At 37.7% G+C, this 22,452-nt stretch overlaps 1 protein-coding gene across 9 annotated transcripts in view; it reads right to left on the bottom strand.

Moving 5' to 3' along the window:
* Nucleotides 1–22,452, bottom strand: part of Abcc9 (ATP binding cassette subfamily C member 9) — a 128,066-nt gene that overhangs the window by 18,841 nt on the left and 86,773 nt on the right. For 8 of the 9 annotated variants that reach the window (XM_071610099.1, XM_071610097.1, XM_071610098.1 and 5 more), the window contains 4 exons: nucleotides 20,432–20,524; nucleotides 11,436–11,538; nucleotides 2,238–2,339; nucleotides 1,522–1,642 (listed from right to left, as the gene is read on the bottom strand). In XM_071610099.1, coding sequence (XP_071466200.1) covers nucleotides 1,522–1,642; nucleotides 2,238–2,339; nucleotides 11,436–11,538; nucleotides 20,432–20,524 — 419 coding nt within the window. The remainder of the gene's footprint in view (nucleotides 1–1,521; nucleotides 1,643–2,237; nucleotides 2,340–11,435; nucleotides 11,539–20,431; nucleotides 20,525–22,452) is intronic. The other variant, XM_071610102.1, reaches the window with a different exon arrangement.

The following is a 22,452-nucleotide window of genomic DNA, read 5'->3' as shown; positions in this document are numbered from 1 at the left end:
TCTCGGACTATACCCAAAAGACCTAAAAAGAGCATACTACAGGGACACAGCCACATTAATGTTTATAGCAGCACAATTCACAATAGCTAGAACCAACCTAGTGGAACCAACCTAGATGCCCTTCAATAGATGAATGGATTAAAAAATGTGGCATTTATACACAATGGAATATTACTCAGCACTAAAAAATAACAAGATTATGGCATTTGCGGGCAAATGGATGGCATTAGAGCAGATTATGCTAAGTGAAGTTAGCCAATCCCTAAAAAACAAATGCCGAATGTCTTCTCTGATATAAGGGGGGTGACTCAAAATGGGATAGGGAGGAAGAGCATGAGAAGAAAACTATCACTAAATAGGAAAGAGAGGTGGGAGGGAAAAAGAGGGAGAAGGGGAGTTGCATGGAAGATGGAAGGAGAACCTCATTGTTATACAGAATACATTTATGATGTTGTAATGAGAAAAAGAAAAAAAAAGTGTGTCACATTAGATTAGATAGAGAGAAAGAATGGGAGAGGAGGGGAGGAGTAGGGGGGATAGGAAGGGCAGCAGAATAGAATAGACAATATGATTGATGTATGTACATTCCATGTATGTATTATATGTCAAAATGCATTCTGCTGTCATGTATGACTAAAAAAAATTTAAATTTAAATTTAAAAAAATGTGAGAGTGCTGTGCATGGTGCTGGATATGAAGATGAAAGACATGGCTTAAAGTGCCTTCTGAGTCCTGGGGAGGAACATGAGGCACATTTACACTATTATATGGAGAGCCACATGGTGCAGGGAAACCAAAGGCACATTGGGAGCACAGATGGTGGCGATCTGAGCATTCCAGGAGGCTCCAAGAAGATAAGAATCTTAGAGGATAAGAGATGGGGAACTCTGTTCAAATATGTCTAAGAGAAAAGAAAAAAGATGAAGAGGAAGCATAGCATGCTAGTGGGGCCAGAGTAGAAGTGGTGCAGGTGACAATGAGAAGTGAGACTAGGTTGGTGGGCGAGGGTGAACTCATGCAGGGTCTGGTGGTCTTAGCTAAGTTATCTAGGTTTTTGTCCTTGGAGAGCTATAAAGTCATGGAAGGATTTAGACAAAGATATGCATTTTAAGTTTGAGATTTGCATTTAATAAAGATTATTCTGTTCTCAGTATTGAATTTCCTGCCAGTTTTATTCCAACAGAATTGATAATCTCATTTAGTATTTTAAGATCTAAGTTTCTTGACTTCTAAGTTAAAAAGGTCTTATGGAAGAAAATTCAAGAACTTGTCGTAGTTTAGATTGGCAATTAATGCAATAAAGCCCCAATATTTTTACAACTCTTTAAATATTATAAAATAACGTCTACTTGGACTCTAATTGAGCCCAAGACTTTTCAGGTCTAAACAGTCCTCTTTTCAGGTGTTCAATCAAGCAAAATCAAGATAAGAATATTAAAGTGGTAAACAAAAGTTAAACAACAGTATGTCTGACACACATGTAATATTTGCTTAAAATAATATTTAATCGAAAAACAATACCCATGGTGCCTTCATAGTTCTCAGACTCCATACTCAAGAAGCTGTTCACTTTCTTGACTGCACCCATCTGCACCTCCAGGTCAGCCAAATTCCTCACAACCCAGTTCAAATAATTGGTAATCTGTGTCAGGTGACAAAAAATTCACATATTTAAAATTAAGGTAAACAATTTTCATATTTATAGGATATTTGGGGATTGGATGACTTAGATGCTGGTGTTCATCATGTGGTATAATCTTTACTTGCTGTAAGTCATCAGAGACCAGGGAGGACATCATGGGAGATGTTGGCAAAGAAGATGTCTGCTCTTCTTCAAGGTTCTCCTTTGTCACTGTTCTGTGAACTGTCTTCTGACATCCCCGCACAGTGGGTAATTGTATACATTACTGTTTGCATGAATCTCATTTATTTCCACACTCATTTTAGTGTCCCCAACTGGACTGTGAACAACTTAGGATAGGGGTCTCAAGCAACATGAAGAACACTCATCATAGAACTTGAGAAGCTTTTAAAAATCAGTTTGCAATTTCAAAAATGGAGCCAACCTGTCTAAAATGTTAGATTTGGGTTCCAAACTATCATTCTTTGTAAGATGTCATTTTGTTATCTATTTCAAACTTATCTTCTTATGTCCATGAATAAGAGTTGGCAATAACTACAGAATCTTCCTCCAGTGCTGCACCGAAAGAGATATTTCCATTCATATTCATACCTACCGTAAGTGCATAGAGGAGACCCAAGCCCACCAATCCAGAATTGGACGACCCACTAATGGAAGCAAGAGATGCAGTAAGGACAATGCAAGCTCCCAGGTAATCCTGAAAAAGAGCAAGCAAAAAGTCACAAAATTATTCCCAAGTTCTTAAACCAAAAATCTCAACTAAGGTGATCACCATGTGTGTTCTGTTACATTTCAGAGGAAGGATACCTAAGATATGGAATAACTAGAGCTTGCAATATTACAAATGGAAAGGAGAGTGGTGCCACACTCTCATTATATAAGATAGGAGTTTGCAGAAGTTAAATACCTTTTACCTTCTCAGAAGTTAAGCTGCAATTGGTGTCAGAAATAAAACCTTGCCCCCACCCCACATTTCTATACATTGTGTTGCCAGACAAGCCACATTTTTGGACCTGATTTTCTAGCTTATATTTCACATGTGCTTTTGTCGGGATTGCAATAGCTTCTCTGTGTGGTAGAGCGAGATCCTTGCAGAAATGTCCCTCTATTTAACTTGTTGGCAACTGTATCTGAACTTTTTGCCAACTGTGCTCAGAGTCTGGGACATTAGATTTGCTGATCTATGTAAATGAGAATAAATGCTATATGTGCTCATAAAGTATGCACATGTCTCAGACTATCTAAATTTTCCATTATTCAATGATAAACTCTCTTGCAAAACTTTAAAAATTCACGAAGGTCAACCTTAGACTCAAATGGGAGTCAGCAGACATCTGTTTATTTCCTAACAATCTCTTCATTCCCCATTTCCCAATCTTCTTAGGTATTGGTCTGTCCTCTTGTTTGAAAAATAAATCCAAAAAACTTCTCATGCTGATGTGTCACAAGTCCCAGAAGCAGGTAGAATTTCAGACTTGGATTCCCTAGAATAATCTCAAGTTTCACCCCACTGGTGAACCCCTTCTCCAGCTTGACATATCTGTGATCTCAAAAACAAAACAAAAAAACTAGCAACTTGGTGATAAGACTTTATTAACAGTAATGGAATGTTTAATGTGCTGAAATAAATGAATGAAACTTCTCCAATCAGTTCACACATGTGCATTGTTGACTCTTTGAAAAAAGAGTTCCAAAGATCAAGCTGTTGGAGAGAAAACAGTATCTCAGCCTTGGAATCCAAACCTGGGTTCAAATGTTGGCTTTGCCAGTTACTAGCTAGTGGACTCAGACAAGTAATTTAAACCCCCTTGATTCTCAATTTTTCTTCAAAAAATATAAATAGTGCCTAATTCACAGGGATTTTAAAAGAATAAATAAGTTAAGTACCAGCTAGATTTCCTCATCTCCATTCATCAGATGTCTTTCTTCTCCTGAATGATTTTCAAACATTTGAAGCCAGCTTAAACATGTGCATCCACCATAATACATCAAAGATCAAAAGAGGCACTAACATTTAATTCTATATTGATTCCCATAATTGTTATAAAGGATTAAAAAAGTTAATCATGTAGAGTTCATCCCTTGAGATAAAGAGTTCCACAAAGGTAGTAAATACTCCTTCACTTCTTTTGATGTAGTCATTGCTAAGGATTTACCACATTCTAATCAGACAGTTCTTCTTCTTTTCCCCTTTATTTGAAGCAATAACTGGAAGGAGGCAAAATCTAACCAGTCTGGATTATTTTTTCATGGTTTATAAATGTCAATATGAGCCCCCAAATACTTCTAAAACATTTGTAGCAATGATTTTTTTTTTTTCCTTCTTAGCCCTCATGTAAAGTGCATACTTTCAAAATCATGTGATACATTTGTTATTTACATATTATCTTTCCCAAAAATACTCATAAGAATTTTTTGGCTATAATTTGTAAAAAGTAAATGAGTACAAGAGGATATTTACAACAAGGTATTCCTAGCAGTATTGTAAAGAAACACATTACTCAGCTCCTGAGAAATTTCTGTGAGGATGTATGCATTAAATGTTAGGAGCAAGGCTCTTTGTTATCAATTTCTATTCTCTGATTTTTGTGTTGACTTCTTTGGGAAGAACAGCCTCACTCATTCATTCAGATATTCTTCTAAAAGTGTAAGTCAGATAATATAGCTTCTCTCTATAGAACTATCAATGCCTTCCTACAGCACCTATAATAACTTCAAACTCTGATGGATTACAAAGCTTTACATGACATAAAGTATGAATTCTATGTCCTGCTTACTCAGACCCTGTCTGAGATTCCTTTCATGCTTCAACCTCACTGGCTGTTTCCTGTTCTTGGAGGTACACCGACTTTATTGCTGCTAATGGCTTCCTTGAATGTTTGTCCACAGGTCGCTGACACCTGGCTTCTACTCACTGTTAAAGTGTCAATCAAATGTCAACTCTTCGGAGAGGCCTTCCTTTCTTGGCCCCCAACTCCAGCCCTAGAGCTGTTCTCTATCTCACTGCCCTGTTTTACTTTCCTCAAAAAACTTAGAGACACCTGAAATGATCTTATTTGCTTATTTATTTAAAAGTTCTTTGTCTACTACTCTCACTAGAATCAAAGTTCCATAAGGACAGGGTCTTTCAATATTTTCCATTTTTTATATCTAGCAAGAGCAAGGCACTTGGTCTATCAGTTTCTATTCTAAGTACATTGTAAAGGTCTAGAGGTTCTTTATGGAAGAAATGATTGGGTACATTCACCTCTTCATAAAACATTTACTGAGTATTTCTATGACTCGAATATCTTCTAAATTAGGACATCAAACATCTTTGCTTTTAGAGATCCTGTGTGCCGCAGTCTGGCTGGGCACAAATCACGAGCCACTGAAGCAGGAACAAACTTTATTTTTAAACTGCAGGAAAACACTTCACACAGCTCCCGGGGAATCCTCCCGAACGCGCCACGAGGCTTGTCCAAGAACCCCCAGCCGGAAAATCTCTCCCGGAAATACCTCCTCCTGTACTTCCCCAACCAATGGGAACTCTCGGGGAATCCCTGAAATCCCCACGAGAACTCCAAAATAGTGAGAGAACTCAAAAGTTGCGGCAGAGGCGGATAGTAATGCCTTGCCTGTCAATCAATACTGTTGGCAAAATGCCAGGGGCCATACAGACTCAGCCGTGGCTCTCAGCACTGTGAATCATTGAATTCTCTACCAGCTTCTTTTCCCAATTTTTAGAGTTGAACATGGAAAGCTACTACAAGAATGCATATTTGATGAAGTAAGGAATCCTACACCAAGTTTTATGAACTTTTTGCCCCCATTTTGAACTGTGCTATGACCATCTCCTACTAAGCTTTGCCAGGCATAAGGGTTAGGGGTTCTTTGCTTTCCTAAAGTGAAAACCACTCTTACTTGACCATTCAATTCCAAATCATTATTATTTTTTATTCTTTCAATTGGGAGGCTCATAAATTGCTGTGTTGCTGTATTCATTACAGAGAGCAGATAAGAACAGGGCTAAAATAGAACAGGGCCACATATGAGATACTTAAGCAACAAAATAATCACTGAGTCTATATAAATGAAAATTAAGCCATAGACCCAATATTAATAGGACAAAGGAAATGTAAAACATTACACACAGAGAGACACACACTCTCTCTCAATTTAGTTTAATACAGAAAACTCTGTATTCTATCTTGGGCTCCTGGATTCACATGCAGCATAGAACTAAATGGCAGATTCGACTAGATGACAATTTTAATTACTTTTTCTTGAATTAAAATAACTTCTGGGAACACATAGAGTCTTACTCTGGGAAAAGATTCAGAAAGAGAAGTGAAACAAGAATAAGGAAGTAAAGGGAGAAGGCTGATCAATACATTATAGTCATATATTTTCTGGTCTGCTTCCACATAGCTAATGTTTTCAAAATGACCTGTGAAATTTGTCAGTGTTACGACTAGGCATTATTAGTTCAGTAATTAACGAGTCTCCAATTCATATGTAAAGATATTATAGAGATAATGTTTTTGAGACTTCAGTAAAAAGAAGGCATAGCTTTTTGAGGTACATTTTATAGGCAAATTTTCAGATGAACCCATGATCAAAATTTATAGTCAGATTCAAATAGATATAACTTGAAAGCTAGGATCTGTAACAAAATTATTTATCATTAAATATTCTTTTTATGCTCTTTTTTAGAAAGTACTGTTCACAATGTCATTTAATTAATACTATTTTCCAGCTCACTTCTATATTATTACTACTGCACAAAAATGTGTTTTCTAAAGAATTGGAATTTTGGGGGAAGCATTTGATCAGAATTTTATCTTGATCTGTGTAAGGGACAAAACTCCTTTGGGCACAACTTTTAACAAGAAAATTTCATAGCATAATCACTAAATTTTAATTACTCCCCTACAAATAGTACAGTGGTATATAAATATGAAATTGAGAGACAATATAAAAACTTACACTAGCTATCAATTTTCTACTTCCTTTAGTGTTAACAAGTTTAATGAATTTCAAAATAGCCCTATGGTTTCTATTTCTCTGCAAATATATAAACAGAAAAATGGCTTAAGAGCAATAAATTAAGAAATGGGAAGCAGGCACACTGAACAACTCACTCAGAGGACAGTAAATACTTAGAAAGGACAACACTTTTTCTATCAAGACCTTACATAGCCTAACTAATTTATTCAATGACAAGCATCTGTCAAAATGACACAATGGCATAAGATTCAACTTAAGAAACTTAGTATATTAATCCTAAATACATTAGTACTCCCCCCAAAAAAACCCCAATCATAGGACATTTTACTTGTATATTGCTAAATTATAACTTCTATCAATTTTATGAATCCAACACTCTCCCCCAGAATAGAAGCCTTGGATTTCCATGTCAAAAGAGAAGCCTCTCGTCAGATTCCTAATAAGTGATTCAGTCTATATGTGGGATTATAATGAGAATTCTAAATCTCTATAAAACAGACTTGCAAAAAGTTAACAGTAGCCAAAATGTATATGATCTATTTCCTCCCTATACCCCTCAGGAGTATATCTATGGCACCACTGCAGGTGGAGGAGAATATATTTCCTCCAAATTAAAAGATCACTTCACACCTGTCTACTGTGGAGTTGTGAACACACAAAAAGCTCTGTGCTATTTCACAAAGTATGCTCTTGTGCAAGTTCACCCTGAAGACTATTTTCACGTTAGCATGCGGATTCCAATCCCCTTATTATTATTTTTTTTTCTTTTTGGCTTCCTGATGTGAATTTTCTTTTATCCTTTCACCACACAGCAAGACAAAGCCTTGGAAAGACAGCCTTGAAATAGAATTACACAACTTTTGCAAGTGCAAACACTGGTGCCAAAGAACTGGAATTGTTTAGTGCAGAGAAACGCTGTGCTGAACCAGAGCGTAGGCAGCATTCAAAGGTTAGGCTGCAGCGACACATCGCACAGGATCACTTCACTTGGCACCCGGGGTTAAAACAGTCCCCTCTGCTGCCAAAGCTCCCCGGGTGGCCCCTGTCTGGCTACTTTTATACCAGCCAAATAATTTTATCCTTTTAGACCTTTGTCCTTTGTTGATGTGAGTGTGTTATTATGGCCCTTATTTTTTCCCAATTCAAAATAAATAGGATATATATATGGTAGGCAAGAGTGAATCCTCCATGAGGACAACTTCACCCAGAGAAAGAGAATGTATTGTGATTGCCATGCAAAAGTCACGTGTTTACAAACCCAAACCAAAATCACAATGATAGCAAACGCACATTGTATGGGGCTCAGAGACCCTGCCAAACTCAATATGCTGGTTTTGCTCTGGTTTCCCTCCTTTTCTCTCTTTAGGATTTTCTGTCAATAGCAGGGGCATTAGTTTGAAAAAGCTAGAACTGGAAATGAAGAGAAAGGGAAGAGAAAAACAGTCACAGCAAGCTGTAAAATTATGTTTTCTTCTGTTTCCATTGAGGTTCTGAGTCCCTGAATATGAGTTTATGAAATCTCAGAATCTGCGTCAGGAAATCCTGCTGCCTCTTCCACTTGATGCTCAAGGTAGTGACCCTCCTTGTATCATTTTCATCATGTTTCTGCTCTAAGAACTCTACGAATATTTGCTACGAGCAGATATTTTAATTTCCTGAGTAATATGGCAGAGGATAGTACAGTAATAAAGACATGCAAAATTGATAGATAATACATATATAAAGGGGAAGGTTTGTTGATATTGCAAATAAGATTGATGGCTGATTTAGGGGGTCAAATAGAAGTTCTCATTACTTTTTTTCCCCCAAAATGACTTACACAGCAGGATACGTGCAGCTGCAGCATTCAGAGAATAGTTCACACCCCAGTCTCCAAGGTCCTATATCTCAATATTCATACTTCTGACAAAAGATCAGTCATTTCAACTGAATTTATGTCTCCCGTGATGTGGATACATCCATAGAAGCATAGTAGTAATGAGGTCATGGATATGTACACAATTAGAAGGGAAGATGATTTCCCAACAGAAATCATCTACTTAATTTACTCAGTGCTCTTACTGTGCCATATATTCTTAAAAGATAGCACTTGCATTTTAATATATCTGGTTTTAATGAAAATGTTCAGTGTACTCAGAAGAATAAAACGAGAGGGAAGCCAACTGGTCTTATGTTGGATCTCTGGAGTTGTCTAGAGGGTTGTGTGTGGTGTGCATGTACATATCCACATAAACATATTGACACTTAAGTGTAATGGATGTGTCTGGAACTTTGCAGTAAACAAACAAAAGTTTCTACCAAAATTCCCCTTTACCTGTCCGAAACAGAAGCAAAAGATGTTTTAATTTGAGGAGGATACCAAAACTCAGGAGTGAATTATCTTTATTGTTTTGTATTTTTTTTTTTTTTTTTTTTGGTACCAGGGATTGAACTCAGAGGCACCTGACCACTGAGCCACATCCCCAGCCCGATATTGTATTTTATTTAGAAATAGGGTCTCACTGAGTTTCTTAGTGCCTTGCTGTTGTTGAGGCTGGCTTTGAATTTGCGATCCTCCTGCCTCAGCCTCCTGGGCCACTGGGATTACAGGTGGGTGCCATCGTGCCCAGCTTGTATTAATTTTTAAAGGAGGGATCTAGCAGTGAGACTAGTTTAGCAAATCTTGGAAGGATCATAATTACACAGCACAGAGAAAGTATAATAACAAATGTACTATAAAATAATGGCATGAATGGCAGATTCTGCTCTTCCTGTTTAAAATGTCAGTACAGGTGTGTTTAGCAACTTTTCCATGTGGGGGTTAAAGTATTGGGTCAAATGAAACCACTTTGAGCTTGGCTGCTGTTCCTTTCTAATTTGTCCTGACCTTCCCTTTCTTGGCAGCCTTAAGGCTCCAAAGTCTTGTGTTTTGGCTATGAGAACTGAACATATGGTTTGCTTGAAGATTCTTGTTCAACACTTGTCCATGAACCTGACAGTAGGAAGTGCTAAAGAGCAGAAACAGGAGTCACAGGCGGACACGCACTGCACCTCAAGTCCAAAGTAAATGCACTCGCCCCCTAAAAGACACGCTTGATCTTCAAGTGGAGGAAAATCAAACACATGGGCAAATATTACCATTTCCCCCTTATGATTCTGCAACATTCTTTCATTTAGCTATTCCATTGCTAATTCTATTATTCAGATACAATGTTTTCCCTTAGAGAAAAATGCAAATTTGAAAAAGATACAACAAACAGAAGTTTAAAGTAAAGATTTATGGATTGGATGGAGTCTAGAAAAAATGTTTTGGTTTTGTTACAGATCTTATGCAACTTGCTATCTGCCTTCACTGTCACCTGGAAGGAATTTTTTATCAACAACCAATGCTTCTTTCAAAAACTTGGGAGATATAATTGTGTTATATTGCTGAATAGTTTCTGCATAATAACTAATAATAGTGGGTGGATAATCTCCGTAAACCACTGAGAAATCATAACTAAAGCACACACATGTAAAAAAAAAAAAAGCAACCAAGATGCCATATCAATCCATATCCACCAATCAACAGCTCTGGTTTTAACTTGGACACTTCATTTCAATGCTATAAAATTCCTATTTTCATCTGTCCTCTCTGATTATTGAGTTTTAAATGAATGGCTACATATGAATATGCCACAAAATTCCACAATTATAATTGTACATGTACAATTATGATGCCCTAATTAAAGTAACAATAATAATAAAGAAAGGAAATCATAGAGTAGAACAAGTAGATGGGAGAAAGAGGAAGGGACAGAAAGGGAAGCTCCTGGGGAATGAGGACAATCAGACTGTTTTGTGCATGTACAAATATGCCATCATGAATCCCACTATTATGTATAATTATAATGCAGCAATAAAAAAATAAAGTCTGCATGGGTGGAGACAATCCATTGGAGTAAGGTTCTTCCAACAGAATAAAACTGAGAGTTAACCATAAGAAAACACCATCTAATGTCATCATTACTCCAAATTTCACTTATTCATGCTGCAAATCTCACAGAGTAGTGTGCAGACTGTGTTCCTTCTTCTCCAGAACAACTATCTCAACTTTCTCCTACTTCATCCTTTAGCTGATTAGTTTATGAAACACTTACCAGGGTAAATACTATCTCCATTCATTCATCTTTCCATTCGGAAGACATTTTTAGTGCCTTTGATAATCAGCATATAAGGGCATATTTATTATTTTCAATCCTAATACTCCCATGAGGTACATATTCTTATTCCTGTTTTATAGATGAGGAACTGGGACTCAAATAAATTCATTTGCTGGACCAAGTCTGTGTAGGGTCAAAATTTGTGCTTGCTTTTTTACATCAAACAGGAGAAAGCAGTAGATGACTAATTAAAGTTATTTTTTAATTTTTTTAAATTTTGGGCTAATATGATCCTCCACTAGCTTAAAATATAGAAAGCTGCATCTCTTCCAGGTCTATCCCACTCAGTGAAAGAAATGAATACATCTGGACACTTACCAAATTTGTTCTTTAAAAAAAATGGCAGTTATATAAATATTTGCCATTCCATTAACCTATGTAGTCCAGAGACCATAATGAACACAAAATGAATTTTTTGCTTTTCGGGCTATTTGTCTTGCCATTAGCTAAAACATTATGACAAATTTCATCTGTAACATAAACAAACCTGAGCTATTTTAAAGTCCAGAAAATGTGAGGCTAGCACTGAATCTCAGTGGAAGACTAATTTTTACAACTGTCTGCCTCTCTGCATCAGGACTCCTCGGCTTGGTTTCCATTTCGAAATCATGAAATGAACGTACCGTCCTGACCTCCAGCCATCTGTTGGCAGCTGAGAGAAATAAGTAGGCAATGTTGTTTGTGTCCGTCAGTTCCAGCATACGTTGCTTAAATCTGGTTTCATGCCTGCAGAAAACAAAAATATTATGATGTTAGCCACACAACAGAAGAAGTAATAAAAAACAGTCACACTTACTACTACACAATTTACTCAAAACAGTGACAAACTGAGAGGATAGGATGATTGGTAAATGGACTCCCACTTCAAAATAAAGACCAGCTGCTGCCGCTCTGCTGCATTGTTAGTAGAGGCACGGAGGCCAAGTGTTTGCTTGGTTTTCACACCCCTCCTAGGAAAGGAGTCTTTCTGATGACAAATTTTCATTAAACATCATTTCATGAATTTCCACCTAATTATTGTGGCCAGGAAAATAAGGCATGACCTATGTGGTAAGGGCCCTATGAAAACTTTAATAAGTGGTAGAGAAATGCAATATATTCTGCCTTCTTTTATGACATTTATTTTAATCTTCCAAATGACATGACTAGAGTTGAGTGAATGGTGCTGGGTGAGAACCAGGGAAGACAGGAAGCTCTGCATTTGGAACAGGTGAATAGATAGTTTCAATTTTTTTTTTTTTTTTTTTTTTGCCTGGTGTTACTAGGAACTAAAGAAGGAAAGTGGGGTGGCAAGACGTAGAGGAGGAGGGGTCTTGCAGATGGCAAATGTTCCTGTTAGTTAAGATATGTGCAACCCAAAGTTCTAAACTATTTGTAAGGAAGGTCACTGCATAAAAGGAGATCTTGGTCTCGGGTACTTAAGGGGTTCTATAATCCATATAGTTTGGATATTTATCCCGGACAAGTTAAGTTTGTTCATTCTTAGTGCTCAACAAAATCACCAAATCTTGTGCAAAAAAAAAAGAAATTAATATTTTTCTGGTGGTGTTAGGGGATTGATCCCACGGCTTCATGCATACTGGGTGAGCACTCTACCTACTGAGTTTTATCCCCAGCCTCTGTGCTTATAAAATAGACCAATTTATAAGTGTTTTATAAATGAAACATGTTTTATAAGTGAAACTGCTAATAAAAAAAGCTTTATCTCTTTGAACGTTTGAGCTACTATCTCACAGAACCTCTTATCTAAATTCCAAAAGTGTCTTTTCATTTTGCAGTTATTTCCCCTGAATAACAGAAACAATGAAAGCTGGAAAATCACTGGATTGAAACTAGGGGAAAGGCCAAATCAAATGCAGTTTATTCACTCTGTGGGCATGGCTTGTCTTATATAACCCTTTTGCAAAGAAGAGCCAAATTTTGTCTGACAACCTGATAGTGATTCCTGTTTGGTAAAAGAGGGTCCCAATCCCCCAAAAAATCTTCAAATAAAATAGCACAACTTTTTAATAAACCATCAGTTGTATCAAAGAACAAAGAACTCCTGAGTGGGGTGTTCAAATGGCCCACAATCCATATAAACCCATATAAAGTAGATACTTGATACTTCTCCAGTCAATCTCATTCTAATATGCCAAATCAAATAGATAATTTAGTCAGACAGAACATCTGATCTACAAATACCAAGGATTTGGCAATCAGAACCAAATAATTGCTTCACTTTTAGTTATGTAGCTTTGACCTTGACAATAGGCACACTGCTGGGCTGAATGGCAACACATAGTGTGGGCTAAGCACTGTGAAGGACACATTGACCCTCCAGGTGATCCTCTGAGGAATGCAAATACTGAATAACTATTAGGCACAGGGTCTCATAAGATAATAGGATTTATTGAGATAGTGGATGTGAACCATATGTATCCATGCCAGCCTCATTCTTTCTGTATTTGCTAAGTACATATTAGGCAAATGTTCATCTGTCCATTCAGAAACATTTAGCAAGCAGGACTCTAAGCGAGACATTATGCTAAACTTTGGGCACATGCATATCAACAAGATGCACCCCTCCTTCCTAGAGGAGTCCCCAGTGTAACGAAGGAGGAAAAGAGTATTCAACAGTAAATATGGTGAAGCACAGTATCTAGTTATAATGAAGAAAATGCCACGTGGACACAAAGGAAGCAGATGACCCCTACAGAGCAGAATATTCAAGAAGTGGGGAATGGGGAGGAGGAGGGGACAGAGTGTTTGGCCAGGTTTCCCAAAGGACTGAAAGATGGCCTGCGCGTGGTTTTAGGGGATGAGCTGAATGTTTTTAGGTGAACCAAGCATTCTAAGGAACAGGAACAACAAGAGCAAAAGCATAGAAACGAGAAAGCCCAGCATGTTCAGGAGGTTGGACACAGGTTTTTCGCCCTGTTGGACTCGGGGTGAGAGAGAGACCAGAGACAAGGCCAGTTGGAGCATGGCCTAAGGACTGCGTTTGAGATGAACATGGAACACTCGATTCTGACACAGGGTTTTGTTGGGGAATCTTCCTCCTCTTCCCTCATTTATGGGGTTCTGTTTCAGACGTGCTCTTAGAGAGTTTGTAAATGGAGCTGGCAAGAGTCTGAGGCCACAGTGAGCGGGGAGGGGTGAAATGCAGTGAACATTCTTTCTGTGTGTTTCTATTTGGCAAGAAATCTTCTGTTTTCCTAATGGAAACTTTGACACACTCAGTCTGTATCTTTTCATCCACATCCAGCTCATCTTCTGAACATTCTTAGACCTTTATTCTGTCAGACCAAAAAAAAAGAAGAAGAAGAAGGAGGAGGAGGAGGAGGAAGAAAGAAAGAAAAGAAAGGAAAGGTCACTGAAATCTCAGTCAATTTAACTGTGTTACTTTTGCGGTGAACTACTTGAGGGAGTTCATTGCTCTGAGTGAGGACACCATGAACCCTGAACTCAGAGAGGGAAAAGCAACCTAATCAGTAACTACCAACTTTCCAAAAGAGCTCAAGACTCTAGGGACTCCAAGTAGCTCAAAAGAAAGGAACAGATGGATGGAAAAGAACATGTTTGGTTCTTGACCACAAATACCAAACATACAGATTCTAGAATTTCATCCATGGCAGCAGCACCCTCCCCACATTTTCAAGACTTGTCCTGGTTTAAAAAAAAAAAAAGCTGATATTTATGATATTTTATATTTACATTTTTTTGTTTGTTTGTTTGTTTTGTACTAGAGATTGAACCCAGGGACACTTAACCACTGAGCAACATCCCCAGTCCTTTTTATTTTTTTATTTTAACACAGGGTCTTTCTAATTTGCTGAAGGCCTCACTTAGTTACTGAGGCTGGCTTTGAATTTGTGATCTGCCTCAGCCTCCTGAGTTGCTGGGATTATAGGTGTGCAAGACCACACCTGGCCTTTTATATTTATTCTCTTCATTTTATTTTATTTTTTTTAATTTTTATTTATACATGACAGCAGAATCCGTTTTTTTATATATTATGCAAGCATGAAATAGATCTTATTCTAGTAGTTAGGATGCCATTCTTATGGATATACAAAATAGTGAGATTCATTTTGTTGTTTTCATATACCTATATGGGAAAATTATGTTTATATTCACTTTTAAAGAGTTCTGGAAGATCTAAATCTGGTTCTAGACATAGGCAGTATACTCCCAGTTAGAAGTTGAATTCTTTATTTCCTCCAACTATAATGCAAGCATGGAAGGTTCACATGTAATATGTAGTTCTTCTTATGGCTACCTAGAATTTTCCAAAATTTAAAGTTACCAATGCTAGTGCTAAATTCTGTTTGTATACCTCGTAAAGAAGGTAAATGAAAATGTGAACCTTGACTCTTGGTCAATATCTTCTTTCATTCCAAATCTTCCTCAATCCCTTCAAATGCTCTACCTACTTCTTGTCCCCAGCACTCTCAGAAGATGACCTTACCTTGTCCTTCAGGGAGAAAATAAAGACTGTTATATGTTGAATTCATCAACTTTTTGCTGCTTCATGGTTGTGGTTTAGATACAAGCCTTTCCTTCCCACCCTCTGCAAAAAGCTCATGTGTTAATGAAGGAATGTTCAGAACTGAAATGATTAGAATATGAGAGCTATAACCTAATCAGTGGATTAATCCATTTGATGGATTAATAACTTCAAAGGACTACTGCACTCTCTGAACTGTGGACAGATAGGGTGTGGTTGGAGGAAGTAGGTCACTGGGGTCGTGCCTTTGGGATTTATATTTTGTTTCTGGAGCCTGGTTTGCTTTCTCTCTCTCCCTCCCCCAACCTCCTTCTTCTTTCCCTCTCTCCCTGTCCCCTCTCTCCTCTCCTTCTCCCCACCCTTCCTGCCTACCAGAAGCTGAGCAGCCTTCCTTCACCACCTCTTCCGCCCAGAACACTAGAGTCAGCTGACCATGAACTGAATGGTTGGCTACATTGTTCTTGTCAGGACTTTTGGTCACAGCAACAGAAAGCTAACCAATACATCCATCCAGAGGCTTGTCTGAATTTGTACACATCCTTTTCTTACCTTCACAGAGGAGCTCTGTAAAAAATCCTCTTCAAGTGGAGTTCTTCTCTCTATTTGGTCCCTTGAACCCATCCCTGCCACCTGCTATGAATATCTGCTCCACTAATCATTCCATTTTTGCCCATATCTCCACTTCTTCCCTTTAGCCTTTAAAAATGTCTAGCTTTTTACACCCTTAAAAAATAAAAAAAGATAGTCAAGAACTCCTTCCTTTAATTATTCAGCCCCCTCCACTCCTTCCTACCTCAGTGAAGCTCACTGAAAAGTAACTTTTCCTGGCTGCCTTCAGGTCCTGATTTCCAGCTAATTCTTCAACCCCTTGAATTCTGACTTCAATTCTCTTCCACTTTACCATTTCTGTTCTTGGTAAAGTTACCAACAGCTTCATGGTTTTCATATACAAAGGAAACTTTTGATTTTATTAACTTTTCATTTCTGCTTTTATTCCCCTTGACCATTTAATTTCTTCTTAAAATGCTCAGTTGTTTCACTTCAATGACAACATTATCCTTGTTCACAGCTAGAACTTTCAATATGTCTCTTCATTCGCATTGAAATTGCAGGTGATTAAACTCTACCCTGATTCTTTGACTACCACTCAGATAGCTTGCTTTCTTAACTGGTCTGGGTTCTTCTTGCTCGGTGGGAGGTGAGGTCTGGTCTCCTAAGTGGCAACATCTGACCCTATTACATCACTGTAATCTTGAGAAGAGGACAAGGCTAAATCCAAGTCCATTATAATAAGTGGTCTGTGGTACATTTGGATCAGACAACGACAGCAGTCAGACCTCTGGATCTGTCCTTGGCCTGGGTAGAGTTATTAAAATAACTGCTTGCTTATTAGAAGGTGTCATTTGAATGAAGGGCTATCAAAAATTTCAGCTGACTACTTAAGTAGTCATCTTTGGAAGCCATCAGGTAGACAAAGTGCTTGTGTGCTAGCCTTTTTCTATCTGCATATATACACAACATGAGAGGAGGCCTTGGTAAATTCAGTCTTTACTGCCATTAACTTCTCACTCATTGGGCAGTTGATTTTTACAGGAATCAACTTGCTCAACCAGCACTCACAAGATCAAGGTTGCTAAGGTCCAGATCCTTCTTCCATACAGAAGGTGTTGGTTTGGATTTGGTAGCATCAGGCTGGCTGATGTGGAGGTTGGCCAGAATCAGGAAGCACACAAAGGGATTGTTAGTTAGACTATTATGGGCTGATTTGAAAGTTAAGCCAGGCTGACTTCATTCGACTCAGACATCTCACCCTGCACGGGGAATTGGACCCCTTCCTATAAGAGCCCACTTTTGCACAGAAGCTGACACCCTCACCCACTTGCACCCTGACCACAATGTCTTTAAACTATGGAGCTGTTCTGAGTAGATATAAGAAGTGTCAACTCTCAGAATGTTCTGTTAGTTGGTACTTTCCACTTTTATGACTTTTATGGCTCCCTTCTTTGTTTTTTTTTTCTGTTTAAATGGACCCTCCACCTGCATTCAGGGTCTTGGGCTGCAGAACTGTCTGCTTTCTGCTCCTTTGGCCCTGGCCAGAATAAATCCTTTGTTTTTTTCATCGAAAAGACCCAGAGGTTTTTTATTTTTTTGGAATTTTAGAATATCACCATAACCAGAAGACTAAAGCCACGACAAGGAGCCATACTAGCACTTCCCCTTCCTGAGAAAGTTGACTGGAGAAAGAGTTCAAGCAGGCTGCCCAAGTGAAGAGGGAAGGAAGAATATGAGATAAAGAAAGAGTCATGGAGATATTAGCAGGAAGTAATACATAGAGTAATGGAACGTCCTTTAATCATTCATGAAACCTTTGAACAACCTGCAATGTTTCTGACCCTTCGTATTCTGAAGGTAAAAATAAAAGCCACATTACCAGCTCCTCAGGAACTCCCAATCTTGTGGAGCAATTCAAACACAGAAACAGATGCATCTGACACAGTGCAATAAGTTTAGGATACTAGTCAGCATAGAGACAGTAAGAAGGCATGGAATCTAGATTCTGACAGTCAGGGAAGGCTTCCCAGAGCAGATGATAAACACTGATATTTCAGCAATGAGAAAAGCACTAATTCACCAAAATAAAAGAAGGTTAGGAGGGACAGGCAATAGAGCCTGCCTTACCCAGAAGCATGAACCTAGGAGGACCAGCTTTATTTGGCAGATAGTATTTTCCATTTTACCTTTGTTGTCCACTTGCTGGTAATATAAGAATTTACCCTATCATTTCTTTGTCTACATGCTGTCCCTCGTAAGAAGAAAGCCAAAATGTTAAATAATATCTGTTAAGAGGATAACACTTAAACCTTCAATCTTTTTCTCTGAGATATTTCTTTAAACACCAGACCTATATACACAAGTAACTCCCCAAATCTTAAGTGGGTATCACATCAGCAGCTTGATCTATTCATAACCAGAGTCAGCATCTCCTTCCCCAATCCTCCACAGGGTCTTCAATTTCCTAACTTGGAAAACTGTACTCACTTATGGGGATCAGAGACCTGGAAGGAATCAACTTCAATTTCTCCTTCATTCTCATTTTCTCCCTAACTCTCACTGGTCTCATGTCCTGCTAAAATGTATACTCTCTGTCCAGGTGCTTAGTACCTGCTCTAGCTAGCTCTGGCCACGTCATCTGGATCACTTGCAACAGCCTCCTGGCATCTTATTACCTTTAGCCTCAACCATCCCCACTCATTTTTCACAGTACAGCAGTGTTATTCTGATGAACATAACTCTGGTTGTGTCATTGTTCTCTTAAAAATCCTTCAGTGGCTCCCCAACATGAAAAGAATAAGCTCTAAGCTCAGGAGCTTATCCAATATGCTTCATGAACAGTCTGCATTCATGTTTTCAAGCTTCATCGTGAGTCACCCTCTCCATTCCTACAACACGGGATTCTTTCAATTTCTACATAAAATAGAAATCTTTATGCTTTTGCACTATTCCGCTTTGAATAGTCTATCCCCTTTACTAGCCAGGTTAGCTATTCATTCAAAATTTACTCTTCAATAATTATCTCCCAACTCTTTTGAGGCAAAATGCTACCCTGCTTTCTAACAATGGATTCTTGTGAAAACCATTTCTCCTTCTAGACTGTGAGCTCCTTAGGATAGAGCTCATGTCTCCTAGTATTCAACATAAATTTCTTAAGTACTCATTCAATGCTGGACATTTTTCCCAGGTATTGACGATATAACAATGGGGGAAGAAAAAGGCCTGCTCCTAGACAGCTTACATTCTAGTTGGAAAGGATGGATAATAAGCATGTAAACAATTTAAAAATAGAGAAAGTTGAATTTTTAAATACTCTGGTAACACTAAAAGAGAAATAAACAGGATAACATGGCAGGTAAGTAGGTGGCAAAGAGTGTTCCCTTTAGCTGGAATGGAAATGAAAAGGCCATATATTTTCAGTCTTTATCTACAAGAATAGTACATGGCGGGAGTGCTGGGGCGTGATACTGGCCAAAATATATTGTTATATTGTGTACATGCATGAATATGTGACAACAAATCCTACCATTATGTACAACTATAATGTACCAATAAAAAATGTGGAGAAGAAAAGAAAGAATAGTACTTGGCATGTGTTCAGTTTTTAAATAAATTTTTTTTTGGTAAATTAACTTGAAAGGACTTTAGTGAAAATGGTAATATTTTAATTGTTGTCACTGCTAGATATAATTTAAATATAAATTTTATGTTAAAATCTATCTTTGGTGCCAATAAACAGTTTAACATCCTCAATGAAAGGGGAAAGCATCTCAGGACAGGAAGTGTGAATGCTGTGTGATGAAACCTGCACAGATTTATGCAGAAATTCTGTGATACATAATGTTTCAGAAAGTTGTGTCTTTATATTCAACTCTCACACCCAATTCTGCATTTTTAAAATAAATTTCTTAGGTTAGAAAAATCTCTGGTTAAAAATCAAAGCATACTTGCAATAATGGTGATAGAAAGACACAGCATTATAAAATGTCAGTTTTCCTGATCAAATGAAATATTCTGCAATGTCTTCTTTTCTGATTTTACTTGAAAAGGAAAACAGGGCAAGAAATTTGAGGGTCAAGGAAACAGTGTTCCTCAAAAACCTGTGTTATTACTCTGTTTGCAAACGTTGAAAAATGTTGATTCAACTCTAAAATAACTTTGGTGCAACAGTATTACTTTTGTTAGAATTATTGTTACTGTTATCATCCATACATTTATTTTAACTTGCTGACTGGGTGCTTCTTCAACAGTTAGTCCAAGCACCCTAATGAGCAAGACTGATTTCCCCATTTCATAGCTGAGTAAATAAAGGCCAGAGAATTTTGAAAACCTCATCTAAGATGCAAAGCTAATACCTTTCCAATATGTTGCTTCATCCTTTCTTTATTCTTATTAAAATTTCAGAGGGTTAAGCTCTAATTCTGATCATTTATGGCCACATTATTCTTACTCCTGGTTTAGTTCACTATTTGGCACACAGTAGGCATTCAAAAAATGTCAGCTATTATGTATTATTTGAAGATAAACATCTGTTGCTGATGCAATCTCCTAATCAGCAACATGAGCACGTTTACTCACCTAAAGGCCCGGATGGTAGTGAGTCCTTCAGCGGTTTCTGAGAAGTGGCAGAGCAGAGGGAGCTGGGTACTGTCATCAAGTTCCTGGAGGTCCCTAGGAAGGACAAGCCACAGTAAGCTCCACATGCCTCCTGGCTCAAGAACCATATGCTTCTAAATCAAGGTTATTTTGTCATTATACTTGTGTTCGTCATTATATTTATTTCCCCTAGCTCTCAACAAAAAACTTCAATAGCTTACACATTAGAGAGGAAGAAAAAGATGGTTACATTCTGGGAACATGTTTTGAACAAAACTCTCAGCTTTGTGTAACAGCTGATGTAAACTGCTGTAGGAACCCAGGGAAAGAGCAGTTAATTCATACCTCGGAAATGAATGGTATGTTTTTTTAGGCAGGTGAAATTTAGGTCAAACCTTAAGAATGATGAAGGCTTCAACGGAATAGACAAGTGAATATTAGCTAAAGGAATAACAAGAGCAAGCACAGAAGTCTGGAAAACTTGGCCGGTTCACTCTGGCTGAGGCCCAGAAGGCCTTGGGGCTCTGTAGTGGGAAATGGCTCCATAGAGATGTGGCCTTGTAAGCCTGGACTAGACTGCAGAGAATTCTTAAAGAGATTAGGAAGAAAAAAAAAAAACACTGAAGACTACAGATGAAATGATCAGAGCTGTGCCTGATCAACATTACTTGGAGACAGTGTGAGGGATAAAAGAAAATGAGTGAGTGGGGAACAGTAAGGATAGTCTGCATAAGAGATTTTTAAAATTCTAAATTAATATGATGCCGATTAGATTTAAAATAAAGGATGGGGTCAAGACTGTGAGATAGCCTACTGGAATAACTTTATATTCTGCAATGAATATAAAGTTCGTTGTATCAATGAAAAGAAGAGTCAAATATAATATGACTAATTAGTTGTATCAAGGTAAAGAAAAGTCAAATATAATATGGCATGGCTATTTGTGGTTTAGCATAATCAAAATATGACAGTGCTATTTACCAGGGTGGGGGTGACAAAGAGAAAGAGATTTGGTGAAAATAGATCAAGAGTTTGGCTTTGGACACAATGTCTTCATGGAGCTTCCATTGATTTCTTCCAAGGAACTATATGTATAGACATATACATTTATAAATGTGTGGTATTGTGCATGTGTGTGTGTATGTGTGTGAATGTGTGTGTATGTATGTGTAAAGTATTCACTGAATGGAATTGCTAGAATCTGACTTTTTTTAAAAAGATGCGTACTTTTGAGAACTTTTCTTTAAACCTTATGAGTTAGCATTTCTAGAAGACAGGCCAAGAATTATACCACTTATTTCAAAGCACTTATTTCAAAGATTTTATTTCCATCTTTTTTCTGCCCTACTTTGGGTCATCAGGGTTGAGAGAACATTAGAGAAGCAGCATCAACATTCACCTGCCAGAGTCAACTGAACTGATAAACACTGTTACACAATGTTCAACAATTAGGCCGTTCTTGGCTCCTCTGTAACCCCACAAACAAATGCAAAGTCTTTGCAATTTGGTATTTCTAAAATGGACTTGTTTAGTTCAGAAATTACAGGTGGAGGAGGGAAAGACAGAGGGAAGGAGAACAAAAAAATGAATATTTGGAAATAGTTTCTTATTTTTAAACATGAAACCAAATGACTTTTGGTACATGTCACACAATCAATGAAATGGTCACTACATTGAGGTTAGTGGAGAAGAAAAAAAGGACAGAGTAAACTTTGTTTACAGGAATGTGTTTTGTGGAATCAAACAGGTGAGGATACAGCTTGATCTTGTATTCTTGTAAGAAGAAAAGACTAACTACCTGTTAGACCTTTGAATTAGGTATTCAAAACCCCAAGGCATTTCCAGTAGCTAGCTCCCCACTTACATTCTCTTTCATGTATATAAAAATAGTCTGTTAAGTTCCCTGGACTTTTTCAAATGGGTAAGTCCTCCAACAACATCAGAGGAAATAAAAGGGAATTTGATCACTAACTTCTCCCTTTCAGTCTGAATTGCTACCAAAA

The sequence above is a fragment of the Marmota flaviventris genome, chromosome 3 (assembly GCF_047511675.1).
Source record: "Marmota flaviventris isolate mMarFla1 chromosome 3, mMarFla1.hap1, whole genome shotgun sequence".
NCBI lineage: Eukaryota > Metazoa > Chordata > Mammalia > Rodentia > Sciuridae > Marmota > Marmota flaviventris.
The sequence above is the reverse complement of the archived record's forward strand: the minus strand, read 5'-3'. Positions and strand labels throughout refer to the sequence as shown.